The 13,509-nt window shown below is 31.1% G+C and overlaps 3 protein-coding genes across 3 annotated transcripts; all 3 read left to right on the top strand.

Moving 5' to 3' along the window:
- Positions 1–1,792: 1,792 nt before the first annotated feature.
- On the top strand, positions 1,793–13,475 carry LOC123268988. The gene is made up of 23 exons (XM_044734461.1): positions 1,793–2,211; positions 2,951–3,075; positions 3,144–3,326; positions 3,401–3,611; positions 3,732–3,943; positions 4,269–4,605; positions 4,775–4,920; positions 5,825–6,007; positions 6,081–6,291; positions 6,741–6,952; positions 7,032–7,353; positions 7,414–7,526; positions 8,025–8,207; positions 8,272–8,482; positions 8,573–8,784; positions 9,329–9,467; positions 10,782–10,888; positions 10,993–11,175; positions 11,240–11,450; positions 12,283–12,497; positions 12,587–12,784; positions 12,882–13,020; positions 13,138–13,475. Exons 2-23 carry the CDS (start codon positions 2,995–2,997, stop codon positions 13,278–13,280), a joined length of 4,152 nt encoding a protein of 1,383 aa, XP_044590396.1. The 5' UTR covers positions 1,793–2,211; positions 2,951–2,994; the 3' UTR covers positions 13,281–13,475.
- On the top strand, positions 5,443–7,600 carry LOC123269395 (ovalbumin-related protein X-like). The gene is made up of 7 exons (XM_044735085.1): positions 5,443–5,467; positions 5,626–5,750; positions 5,825–6,007; positions 6,081–6,291; positions 6,741–6,952; positions 7,032–7,353; positions 7,414–7,600. The coding sequence occupies exons 1-7, from the start codon at positions 5,458–5,460 to the stop codon at positions 7,545–7,547; spliced, it is 1,197 nt and encodes a 398-aa protein (XP_044591020.1). The 5' UTR covers positions 5,443–5,457; the 3' UTR covers positions 7,548–7,600.
- LOC123269397 (antichymotrypsin-2-like) lies at positions 7,765–10,846 on the top strand. Its single transcript, XM_044735087.1, has 7 exons — positions 7,765–7,920; positions 8,025–8,207; positions 8,272–8,482; positions 8,573–8,784; positions 8,860–9,063; positions 9,329–9,467; positions 9,861–10,846. The coding sequence occupies exons 1-7, from the start codon at positions 7,849–7,851 to the stop codon at positions 9,998–10,000; spliced, it is 1,161 nt and encodes a 386-aa protein (XP_044591022.1). The 5' UTR covers positions 7,765–7,848; the 3' UTR covers positions 10,001–10,846.
- Positions 13,476–13,509: the final 34 nt, after the last annotated feature.

Below are 13,509 nucleotides of genomic sequence, written 5' to 3'. Positions count from 1 at the left end.
GTGAATTTCGACGACCTTACAGAAGCTAGTCAGATAATTAATTATTAGTGCTCGGAAAGAATTGAAAGATTTTTACCAAAATTTGGCTAGCAGGTAGAGAGATAAAGAGCAGACTTATATCATAGCACGATTCTGCAGTAATATTATCGGAAACAGCGAGCAGTCACCCGAACTTGATGAATAAAAACGTACGCAGGCGCACAAAAAATTTTCCAGTGCATGGATTCCGGCGTAATCATAGAGTAATCACCACCACGCATTATTGTGTCAGTTGTGTAGTAGGTAACCACTAAAAATTTGAAGAGTGTATTTTTTAATAGAACAGTGAAAACTGTGAGTTATTGAGGTTGAGAATTTTTAAATAAATAGGTTTATTTGTAACACGAACGGCGAACTAGTATTGGAATAGGGATGTAAATGTTCGTCCGATGGCACGGGACACAGGACTATGCACAGACTATATAATATCCTTACTGAGGCTTCATACTTACACACACGGACACAAACATAGTGTATGCATAGTTCCGTGCCACTGAACGAATATTCACGCAACGCTTCTATTTAAATTTTCAATATCTTACTATTAATATTCTTCTAATATAAAATTCATAGTGATTGAATTGAAGTTAGTTGGTCTAGAAATATATCGATTATCGAATAAATATGGCCACATTTCTTATTGGTTGAAATTAAGCCGCGTGCGCAATTCAAATTTCTAATCTAATAAAATTTTTAAAGTATTACTGTCAATACCGTAAGTGTCAAATGTCAAATAAAAAATCTCATTTGATTTACATCATAAATTTACTTATGCTACGTCGTTTTGGAAAAAGAGAGACAAATAGAAAATATTTTATGTGTTATTATCCGTCATAGTTTCAATTTTTATTCAAATATTTAGAGGTATAGAGAGATGGTAAAGTTAGTATGAAATCTTCCGTACCACTCGAGTGGGCCAAAGATTTCATACTAACTTTACCATCTCTCTATACCTCTACGTGTAAAAGATACAATTTCGAAAATTAATTACTCAAAAACGGTGCGGTCAATTGATCTGAAATTTTGGTAGTGAATTATTAATATATTTATCTTTCAATAAAAAAAATTTCATAATTTTCTGTTGAAATGCCTATCACGCTACAACTACCTTAAGGAAGTACGAGCGCTAGGCGGGGTGAGGATAGGTATCGACTAGTGCGGTAAGGGAAGAGCAGTAACCATATGATTTTTCTCAATATATAGATATACATTTAACATTGGCTAATGGCGACATTTATTTTTCTTTTAATTAATACACTTTAATTAGTCGGACAAGTGTAAATTTTTTTGAATTAAATTTATCACTAATATATTTACTTTCATCCATAAGTTTTTTAAAAATATTCACCGACAGTTTTACGAGAAAAATACAGAAATTCATCAATGTTTGGAGGGTACCCCATAAAACCAATGTTAAATTGCTCAACTTCGAAGTTAATTATTTATTCAAGAAATCGGGCAATTTTCTTCAAATTTTCGGAATTTATTTAGACATATTTAAACTTCACATTAAAAAAAAATCAAGACTTTTATTAAAAGTTGCCTTGGTGCTCGTACTTTCTTAATTACTTTTTTTTTTTTCATAGAAATTTAGGGATAATTTAACACAATTCGTGGCCATTGATAAAGTAACACAAACGTACCATAAAAATCTCTAAAACCGGTTTTTCGAATTCTATATTACAACAATATTGCCTTTAGAATTTTATACATATTTAATATTTATTAAAAAAAACAAACGGAAAATACCCGGTTGGTATTATCGTTTTCTGCGTTGTTGGCCTCCATAGACGGTAAGATAAAGCAGGAATTCTAACAATTTTAGAAATATCCATGATATAAAAATGTCAATACACATTGCAAGTTCATACTATCAACATATATACATAAACTATGGCATGACTTAGCGCTATTATATCTAACACTAATACTAACACGAGCATCTATTGAGTTAGCGCACGAACCGTATTGCCCCACCATCAATTCAAAGCGATTCTCTCAGTAGCTCGACAATAGTTGTTACTTACTCTTCGTGCAGTGAGACAGTTGCAGACAAAGTCACTTTTCTTTGACACTTTGTCGAAAATAAGACCAATAATAATAAATACAAGTGATCATAATTGATACTAACTAACAGTAATTTAGTTAATACATTTGTTCAGTAAAATACTAGTAAGTACACACGTCATTTGTATTATTGATTACCTAAGTGAATTACCTTCACTTCAAGACTTGTTATTTTATGATTCGCGATAAATACTAACTTCATATCGTTAATTGAACGATAATGGGTCTGTGAGAATTTTTTATTAAAGTTTATTTTTTATTATGTTACATTTCATTTTTTGTATAAGTTTATTTATATAAAACATATTTTACTTGAAAACAGTTCAGAGTCCGATTAGTTCTATCAGGCTTTATTAAATTTTGGTTATTAAAAATGTTCAGGTTATGTTTCTTATAACTTTTTTGTTAATTAATTAAATAAATTTTCTCAATAAAAATATAAATTTTCGTTATAAATTTTCAAAAAAAAAAAAGAGTGATTTTAGAAAAATTTAGACTGCAAATAAGTGGTGAGTAGTTTTGAAAGTAAAATTGACAACTTTTGTAATTTAATTCAGAAAAATTACAAATTTTAATCAATTTATCATTTAATGACCATTAGTTTATTATTATTATTATTAAATTTTTGGGTTTAAAATGTTGTTTTCTGATTTGTCGAAAAGATATTAATAATTGATAACATAAGATAACGTTTAATTTAAAAACAAACAGACATACGCATATAAATTTGATTGTATGATTGTAAAATTATTATTGCGGAAGTCAAACCTAAATTTACTTAATGTCAAAAATAAAATTATTTCAATCAATAACAATAAAAATTATTTATCCTTAAATAAATCAACTCTGGAAATCCTTTAACGAAAAAAGCGAAAGTATCCCGAAAAAATGGCCGAAGATCGCCCGGAAGTCAAGAACATGCACGCGGTTTTGGGAGGAATAAGAAAATTTTCAATCGATTTTCACAAGGTAAGTATAAAAAAAAATTTTTTTTTATAATACACACTAATGAATATGATTTTTAATCATATATTCAGACGATATCGGGTTCTGACAAAGATAATATAATTTATTCGCCTCTAAGTATCGGAATCATGTTATCTATGGCAGCTTATGGGGCAAACGAAACAACAGAACAACAGCTGATATCTGGTCTACATCTGCCTGAAGATAAAGAAGCTAATAAAAATGGATTTCAGAAGCTTGTTGATACTTTCAGCGTAAGATTACATTCAATTTTATAGGTTTAAGGATTATCGATCTATTGCATGACAAACTTTTGTCTTTCATTTAGAAAATGGAAAAAGTAAGACTTGATTTGGGTCAAAAAGTTTTCGTCTCAGAAAGTTATGAAGTTAGACACGACTTCAAGCATACGACCAAAAACGTCTTTGGGTCATCGACTAGACACGTGAATTTTAAGCACTCATCAGAAGCAGTTAAAGCGATCAATAAGTGGTGTGGAAAAAAAACCAACGACGCTATCACTCGGATAATCGATTCTCGTAGGTTAACGTACATAAATTTGATATTTATAAACTGTTTTGTTAAATTTAAGTTAAGCTAAGCGTTTTATAAGTGAGTATAGTAATAATGTCTTCTATAATTATTTTTGATTCATACAGATGACATAAATGACGCAATAATGATTTTGGCAAGTGTCGCTTATTTTAGTGGTCCATGGTTACTAAAATTCGATTCTGAAAACACCCGACCTAGGCTGTTCAATATTGATGAAAAAACCACAAAGCATGTCGACACTATGTACCAGCTTAATTCCTTTAATTATGGACCTTTGCCAGATTTAGATGCCATATATATCGAACTTCCTTACGAGGTAAGAAATAAATGACAAAAATTTTTTAAACTCCAGATATTGACGATCTAATTAGCAATTGGTCTAACTCCTTATTTTTTAGAGGGTGATTTTTTAATATTTGATGTAGTAATAGTCCGCTTATAAATTATTTGAATGATCCTAACCAAAATATTATATCTCTATTAAATATTAAATGGTTTTTTAAAGTGATAATAAATTTCGAACTAATTGTATTTTCATAAAAATGAAAGATTCTCTAAAATGAAGTTAGAAAATTTGCTAATTAGAACGTCAATATCCTTATTCTGAAGAATAAAATGATAATAATTTAAAAAATTAACAGAAACTTCACAGAGAAGACGCGACAAGCATGTTTGTAATTTTACCAAATCAAATTGGAGGTCTCAGCAAAGTTGAAGATAATCTAGATCAGATAAACTTTGCGTCGCTGGTAGACCATCACTTGAAGACTGAAATATACTTGCACATGCCAAAGTTCAAAGTTGAAAGTAATCTGAATCTTGAACCGTTTCTTGAAAAAATGGAAATGAGTAATATGTTTCGTGATGACGCCAATTTCTCGGGCATTTCCGAGCGTCAACCACTTAAGATCAGTAAAATAATCCAAAAGGCTTTGATAGAAGTTCATGAACATGGTACTGAGGCGGCAACTACTAGTGGTAATTATTTTTTTTGTCTGGAAATAAATTCGTCTGGATTAAATTAACTTTCATTGCATTACTTCTGCTTCTATTTCATTCCTACTATCATGCATATTTGTGATAAACTGGACTTTGAATCGCTCAATGATATAATTTATCATGCATTATTGTTTTACGTATTTTTCAGATAATAATGTGCTTTTTGAGTCATCAAGGAGTTGGCACACGATACCGATCACTGTTGATGTAAATCGTCCTTTTGTTTTTGTTATTTATCATAACGCTACAAATAATATTTTACTTCAAGGACACGTTAAGTCGCCAATGAAGGACTGAGTGATAATTTTTATTATTGTTTCAATTATTGCGATTATGAATCATAAATTGGGTTGATGAGACACTAATTTAGAATTCAAATGATTAATTAGAATAATTTAAATTTAAATAGTGGGAACGCTAACTTGGTTCTTTAAATCATACTGAAACTTAATACATTTTAAAATTTTAAATGATTTTATTGTAATTTAAATACTACAGCATTGAAATTAATGAAAAAAAGACTTACTTCATTGTCAAAAATATGTATACATTGGTTATGTAATTTTAAGATTTATCTTTTGTTTAATCAATCGTCACATTAATGTCTTATTAAAAAATAAATATGTACAAATTAATATCTTCAATAAAATTCTGATTTAATAATACGATCTTTATATTATTTGTAATTAATGGTGTAGAAAATTTTATACTGTTATTTAGGTTTTAATTAACAGCTCAAGATCATTTACGTTACGGTGAATTTATCCGAGATTATTTTGGTATTTAAAAAGCTTCCGCCGTTATCATGTCATCTATATCCTCGCCAACATTATGGATTTCAGTAAGTAAAAAATATTTTTAATTTCTACGATTAAGTACAAAAACGCTAATTTATTTTATAAATAAACTTTGATTATACATTTAAAAAATTTTGAAACTTGAATAGGCCAAAGTTAATTTCAAAATATTTCGTAGTTACTCAAAAAATTAATTTTTTAGAAACATGGTTTATTTTTGGAGCGATTTTGGCTTGCACGTCAGCAAAAGCTGTTTCGAGACGAAGAAAAAATGCTCTTTATCAAACAACTAAAGGAATGAACCAATTCGCGGTAGATTTATACAAGGTAGAAACATTATTAATTAACCCGTCTAACCAAAAACACGATTATTTTTACACACATCTAATTTCCAACTTTAGAAAACGGCTAAATTACATAAAGGTAATCTGATAAGTTCACCCTTGAGTACAGGGATTGCATTATCAATGGCAGCTTATGGCGCCCAGGGTGCCACGGAATATGAAATGAAGTCTAATTTACATTTGCCAGTAGACGATAAGCTAGGGCAAAAGGGTTTCCTGTCACTTATTACGGCATTGCATGTAAGAACTCGTAACTAACTAACGATAAGAATTAGTGATAGCTGGCGCTTAATGAAAAATTTTTGTTAAACAGAAAATAAAAAAGGTCAATCTTAAGTTAGCGCAAGGGTTGTTTATCGACCATCACTTGAATGTCCATCGGGAATTTAGTAATATGACCAAAAATGTCTTCAAATCGCCTACAAGAAGACTTTACTTTGAAAAACCCGAGTATACAGCTCAATATATCAATAACTGGTGCAAAAGATTCACCAAAAACCTGATTAAAGATATCGTTCAACCTGGTACTCTATCAGTCATGTTTTTACTATACTATACATTAGGGTGCGCCAAAATGTAACTTCCGTGAAGAACCTTTTAAAATTGGAATTTTGAGTTCCGCTTTTAACAGGGGCTGTGTTTCAGCATTTACTGAAATATTTTGGGGTGAAATGATAGATTTTATTTTTACAGAATTTTTTAACAAGAGCTTAGTTTGGGCATTTCCGCAGATAATTCAAAATTTGGCCAGAAGTGCTCAACTAAAACTTCTGTTAAAAATTTTAACAACATCAAATAAATCCTCTCACCCCGAAATATCTAAGGAAATGCCCAAACACAGCTGCTGTTAAAAGTGGAACTCAAAATTCCAATTTTAAAAGGTTCTTCACGGAAGTTACATTTTGGCACACCTTACTATACATTTATTAGAATTTTTAACTTAAAATTTTTATTGTGATTGCCCAAAAAATAGAAGACATCAAAAAAGGCTTTTCAATCCTCGTAAACGCAGTTTATTTCAAAGGATCTTGGAAGTCGCCGTTTAAAACCGAACACACCAGTCTGCAACCATTTTTCACTAATTCAAAAACTTACAAGTACGCTCCAATGATGTACCAAAAAAGTAGGTTTAATTATGGACTTCTCGCTGAAGGAAAGGCTGTTTACGTCGAACTTCCTTATGATGTATGACAAATTTTACTATTTTTACTATCATTTTCTTCCAAATACTTAAGTAACTAAAAAACTAATGATTTTGAAATAGACTAGCAATCCCGGCCATTCTCTGAGTATGTTTGTAATTCTACCGATAAAAGAAGAGGGTCTGGAAGAAATCGAGCAAACTCTAAGGTATATAGACTACAGAAAACTTCATTTCAAAGGTTATGAGAACAACATAGAGCTCTACATGCCTAAATTCAAAATCGCGAGCACGATTGATCTTCAACCAATTCTAGATATGATGGGAATGCGGAGAATGTTTCGTGATCGCGCTGATTTCAGCGGAATCACTGAAAAATTTATGAAGATTACTAAAGCGGTGCAGAAAGCTGTCATTGAAGTTGATGAAGCTGGAGCTTCTACTGGTGGGTAAATCTCATGCTATAAATTGTTGAAGAACTAATCAAAACTGAATTTTATTGAAGGACTGGTTGGAAGAATGACATCTGGAGGATATTCTTCACGCATAGTTCTCAACAGGCCGTTTATCGTCAAGATTGTCCATACTTCAACGAATACAATACTTTTACAAGGCCACGTGGTTGATCCATCAAAGTAAACCAATAAAAAAACGATACAAATAACGATTTATTTATATTCAACTGTACATTCTGTAATTATAATAATGTAAATGCTAGAAAAATAAATATTTTGTATAATGAAATGAGCAATGATAGTTGATTTATGCTTTGAGGGTAAACAAGACGCGAGTGTAGTCAATAAAAATCTAAAAACAACACATGCGTGCATCCCACGTGACATTACGTCATCCCTATTGCAGCTGTAAGCATCCACTCGCTTCCTGTATGAATACGCCAATTTGCGGTTAACTTTGCATTTTAAACAGACAAGTTTGAAAGATGTCTGAGGAGAATAAAGCTCTGCATACCGTAGCCTCTGGTATCAATCAGTTTTCGACGAATTTTTACAAGGTATTTATCTAATTTTAAAAATAATAATTTATAATTGTAACTACAAATAATCAACATTGGAAAAGATGATAACAATTAATAATAACTTGTAATACTAAATTTAGGCATTGGCAGGAGATGAAAGTTCTAACTTCATCTGCTCGCCGATCAGTGTGTCGATGGTGTTATCGATGGTCACCTTTGGGGCTCACGGAAACACCGAGAAAGAACTGAGAAATGCCTTGAGATTATCCGAAGATGATCAAGTTAACAAGAACGGCTTTCAATCGCTTGTTGACACTCTGAATGTAAGTTTTTTTAATGATTTTTGTTGGCTATCTCTGCCAGTACTTGACTGAGCTGTCTTGACAGGCTGTCGAGAAAGTGGAGCTTCGTTTGGCCAACAAAATTTACTTCAATGTAGGATTCGACGTGAAGACAGAATTTAAAGAGCTGACGGAAAAAACATTCCGATCTGTGTCGGAAGTTATCGATTTTGGAAAATCTGCAGAAGCTGCTGGGACTATTAATAGTTGGTGTGGAGAAGAGACTAATAATTTCATAAAAGACGTTGTTAAACCAGGCAAGTTATTCTTATCAATTTATTAATAGACCTTCTTGAAGAGCCTTCAATAATAGTCTTATGCAATGGAAAATGAATTAATTTTCGCAGCTGATTTATGTGACTCGCAAATCGTTCTGATAAATGCGGTGTACTTTAGAGGCGAGTGGAAGTGGAAATTTGATCCTAAGTATACAGAACCCGAGCCGTTTCATATTGATGAGAATACTGTTAAGGACGTGCCGATGATGCGGAAAAAAGCCAGATATAACTACAACGAGCTGCCTGATCTTGACGCTAAAATTATCGAGCTTCTTTATAAAGTATTCATTGTTTTGATAAACAATTTCAATCAGTATACATTTTTCATTGTTATTGATATTTATGCTTGTCGATAGAGCAGTGATGGAAACCATCCTGTCACGATGTTTATTATCTTACCCAATGAGGTCAATAGTACTAATAAAATCGAGGTCAATTTACATGATGTTAACTTCAAGGATTTACATAAAAATGCTGGAGATCATATGAGAGAGTGCGAATTACAACTTCCTAGGTTCAAAGTCGAGAGCACGTTGAATTTAAAAAATATTTTGACGAAAGTAAATAATTTTTTTTTTAATTAATAATTTAACCCCCATGAAAAAAAAATATAAAAAAACATATGTCGAAATACATAAAAAATATATTAAAAACTATAAAAAAATATACAAATTATGTATAGTAAATATATTTTTAATAACTGACTTTTGGCCGATTTTTATATATATTTTATATATTTCGACATATATTTTTTTAGTATTTTTTTTTCATGGGGGAAGTTTGAAGAAAATAATTTTTTAACGTAATTTTTTCTATTTTCATTAGTTGGGTTTGAACGGAATTTTTGAACCGTCTGCAAACTTTAGTGGAATTTCCGAGTCGTCACAATTAAGCGTCAGTAAAGTGATACAAAAAACTATTTTAGAAGTTGACGAATTAGGAAGTGTTGCCGCTTCAGTAACTGGTAAATTTTTTGTGTCCATTAAAATTAGTTACTGAGCGCTTAAAAACTATTCAATTTTTTTTTTTTACATTTTAACATCTCATTTTTTATCATTAAAACTAATTTAATTTTTTTTCTTTTTTGTTATAATATTCACATTTAATCGAATTAAAATTTGACTTTAAATAAATTATAAAATCGCTCAAAAATTAAAAACTAAATGGACTTACGAAAAGTTTAATGAACCAATATTTCTCTACAATAATTGAAATTATTCAATTTGAAATTTAAATTATAATATTACTCATAGCTTAATTGTAGAATTAAAAGCTACTAAGCCATTGTTATTTAAATGTAAATCCATCAAGTTAAATATTTAATAAAATTTACAAAAATCTTTTATTTTTTGAGCAGCATTGTTAATGCCAAAGAAAGGATGCTTGATGGAACCCACACCGTTCATCGTAAACAGACCATTTGTGTGTGTAATAGTCGCCACAGAAACTGGGACACCACTTTTCAATGCCCGTATCATCGATCCGACTGCTGGATAAATGAAGACTGACGATAAATAATTCACGGCTTAACTTCAATCTAACATAAGCTTTTAAACTATTTCTGAATAATTACACAACATTGCGCGCGAGTCATTGACCTCTGTATTGACTAACCTTCAGACGACGAAGACTCATTCATAAAAAAAAAAAAATAAAATAAATAAATAAAGTATATATCTAAAACCCTATTGAGTAATTTAGCTTTAAAAGTACACGATAATTACATCGATGATTCAACGCGGAAATCCTTAGATTAAGATTGTATTACTCATGTGATAAAAATAACCATTGTATTTATTTAGAGTGTTGTTGAATATGTAACTCTGCTTATAATTTTCAAATAATTGATATAATATATAAAATGTTTAAAAAACAATGAAATAACCCACTTAAGTTAGCAGCAGATAAAATAAATAAAAATAAATGACTGAGCTAAATTAAAAGAATTATTGTGAAAATTTCCTACGAAGTTTTTTTTTTTATTAAATATACCTTTAAAATTAATTTAACGATAAACAAGATTAAAATTAGAAGATTACACGGTATCTCGAAGATTAATATTTTAGCAAAAAGTCGAGTGAGCATAATCGAGAATACAAATAAACATAAAAATAAATAACCATCACGTGACTTTGCGTCATCGCGCAATAGTCTAGTAGCAGGCGTTGTCTTCGCTATACTCACGAAAAGGCGCCAGTTCGTCGCATTTACTCGCAGAGAGACCTTCTATTCAATCGATCGCGAGTCTACGTTTAACTAGCATACCACAGTTTACGTTGAGCATTTATTCACGACAGAAATCCATTCGCAATGACTACACCTGTGAACGAGGCTTTACGCACCGTAGCAACAAGTCTCGATAAATTTTCAACCAATTTTTACCAGGTATATACCTAATTTTAAAAATAATAATTTATAATTACAACTACAAATAATCAACATTGGAAAATATGATAACAATTAATAATAACTTGTAATACTAAATGTAGGCATTGGCAGGAGATGAAAGTTCAAACTTCATCTGTTCGCCGGTCAGTGTGTCGATGGTGTTATCGATGGTCACCTATGGGGCTCGCGGAAATACCGAGAAAGAACTGAAAAATGCCTTGAGATTATCCGAAGACGATCAAGTTAACAAGAACGGCTTTCAATCGCTTGTTGACACTCTGAATGTAAGTTTTTTTAATGATTTTTATTAGCTATCTCTGCAAGTACTTGATTGACCTGTCTTGACAGGCTGTCAAAAAAGTGGAGCTTCGTTTGGCCAACAAAATTTACTTCAATGTAGGATTCGACGTGAAGACAGAATTTAAAGAGCTGACGGAAAAAACATTCCGATCTGTGTCGGAAGTTATCGATTTTGGAAAATCTGCAAAAGCCGCTGGGACTATTAATGCTTGGTGTGAAGAAAAGACTAATGATCGCATCAAAGATGTCATAAAACCAGGCAAGTACTTCTATACAATTATTATTCATAAATCTCACAAGTAGATTACATCAGCGGATGTGATCAGAAGCAAAATATGCGATAATTCTTTACTTGTATTGAACTAAAAATGAACACGTAATTCTGCTACGGGTATTGTGTTTCCGATAACGCTACTGATTGAAAGATATGACTCGTTACTTCAGAAAAAATACTGTTGTATGTTATAAATCTTGATAATTTAATTTATTACTTTATATCTATAATAATAAATGAAGAGCCGGTTTTTTTGTCCGGTTATACTGCGAAAACTACTGAACCGATCGGAATAATACTAATACCATAAGATGCAACGTGTTTCGGAGAAGGTTTTAGTATATGATATACTGGTGATTACTTATCCGAAGCCTATATTTTTTTGACTTATAAATAATGAATGTTTATTGCAATCAAATTTATGCTATTCGATTGTCATTTGTTTAAAATAAATTTTTTAGTTCTATTGGTTATATTTATATACTAGACAAATTTCTTCACTTATGAGACCTGCAATTTCTTCAACTGAAACTTTCAATGCTCATTACAATTTTTTTTTTTTTATATCAATTATTATTAATTTTTGTAAGAAAGACACGGGAATGTTATAATGATTGCACATTGAAAGTTACAATGAATATTAGCTAGAATAATTATATGGATAAAAGGTGCATGCCAATTCGACAGAATTTGGAATTTGTGCAAGTCAAAACAATACTCTAATTAAATTTCAAGTCTAGATCTAAAAATGCAATTCTATAAAGCGCCCAGTGGAGCGGGCGAGTAACAGCTAGTAATATAATAAAACACATTTCAGATGACCTGGACGGAGACACGAGACTCGTTTTGATCAACGCAGTCTATTTCAAAGGAAATTGGAAGCAAAAATTCGATCCTGAGCTAACGGAACCCATGCCATTCTATGTCGACGAAAATACTACCAAACAAGTCCCGATGATGTACAGGAAAGCACATTACAATTTCGGCCATATTCCAGAGTTTGAAGCTACTTATGTTGAGCTTCCTTACGAAGTATCTATTTTTTATTCCGAGTCTTTAATGTTTTTATTTCTGATATTGGTTGACTTTTAGCTAACTTAATTTGACTGTTGGTTTTTCAGAGCACTGATTCCAGCGATTCAATCAGTATGTTCATTATCTTGCCGACTGAAATGAATGGACTGAAGGCATGTGAGAGACATTTGCATGAAATAAATTTCAAAGATCTTCACAGAGATCGCGCTCGCATAGAAGTTGAGCTAAGGCTTCCGAAATTTAAAATCGAAAGTGAATTCCAGCTCCAAGACACTCTTGTTAAGGTATGTACTTTTTAGTCGCAAGAGTAAGATTAGAATTTTAAAAATGACTCCTAATGTTCAAATTATTAAAAATTGGTTTATTTGTTGATTATTTTAGATGGGAGTGAAGGAAATCTTCGAAAATTCAGCCGATTTTGGAAACATTACCGATTCAGAACGATTGAAAGTCAGTAAAGTTATTCAGAAAGCATTTATTGAAGTTAATGAAGAAGGCAGTGAAGCTGCAGCAGTAACTGGTAAGTTTCACTTTCTTGAATGTATTTTTTTTTTCTATGTGTAGTAAAATTTGTGAATTATTGTTTTGATCATCATTGAATCATTTTCTCGTAAATAATCGTGTATTGTTGTTTTTGTTGGAGCTATGTTAATGATGAGATGCAGTTTACCGATGACAGTTGATTTCACCGTGGATAGACCATTTATTTGTGCTATTGTGGCCACTCAAACTGGAGCACAACTTTTCAACGCCCGTGTCGTTGATCCTATTCAAGCTTGATTCATTTATCTTCACGGCTTTCCATTTTCATTTTATTTCAGTCTCTGAATGAAAACTTTATTATTATTTTAGCTTTGTTTTAATCTCACGAAACTTCACTGTTTGTAATGATTAATTTTTGTAAATAACTATAAATAACTATCAACTATTCGTTAAAAAAAATTCTTTTCATTATCACCTAACTTTATTATTATTTATTTTTAATTGTTAATAAATTGTATTTTGACAA

Source organism: Cotesia glomerata, linkage group LG7 (genome assembly GCF_020080835.1).
Source record: "Cotesia glomerata isolate CgM1 linkage group LG7, MPM_Cglom_v2.3, whole genome shotgun sequence".
In the NCBI taxonomy this organism is placed as follows: domain Eukaryota; kingdom Metazoa; phylum Arthropoda; class Insecta; order Hymenoptera; family Braconidae; genus Cotesia; species Cotesia glomerata.
Note: the sequence above shows the minus strand (reverse complement) of the source record. Positions and strands in the feature narration are given on the sequence as shown.

What these genes read in the sequence shown, in the direction of transcription:
- LOC123268988 (XM_044734461.1), top strand. Translation starts at nt 2,995, where the DNA reads ATGGCCGAAGATCGCCCGGAAGTCAAGAACATGCACGCGGTTTTGGGA. An exon ending in CACTCGGATAATCGATTCTC is followed by an intron (nt 3,612 to 3,731) that starts GTAGGTTAACGT and finishes TGATTCATACAG; the next exon opens with ATGACATAAATGACGCAATA. An exon ending in ATATCGAACTTCCTTACGAG is followed by an intron (nt 3,944 to 4,268) that starts GTAAGAAATAAA and finishes AAAAATTAACAG; the next exon opens with AAACTTCACAGAGAAGACGC.
- LOC123269395 (XM_044735085.1), top strand. An exon ending in TCGCGGTAGATTTATACAAG is followed by an intron (nt 5,751 to 5,824) that starts GTAGAAACATTA and finishes TTCCAACTTTAG; the next exon opens with AAAACGGCTAAATTACATAA. An exon ending in TAAAGATATCGTTCAACCTG is followed by an intron (nt 6,292 to 6,740) that starts GTACTCTATCAG and finishes CCCAAAAAATAG; the next exon opens with AAGACATCAAAAAAGGCTTT.
- LOC123269397 (XM_044735087.1), top strand. Translation starts at nt 7,849, where the DNA reads ATGTCTGAGGAGAATAAAGCTCTGCATACCGTAGCCTCTGGTATCAAT. An exon ending in CGCTTGTTGACACTCTGAAT is followed by an intron (nt 8,208 to 8,271) that starts GTAAGTTTTTTT and finishes CTGTCTTGACAG; the next exon opens with GCTGTCGAGAAAGTGGAGCT. An exon ending in AAAAGACGTTGTTAAACCAG is followed by an intron (nt 8,483 to 8,572) that starts GCAAGTTATTCT and finishes TAATTTTCGCAG; the next exon opens with CTGATTTATGTGACTCGCAA.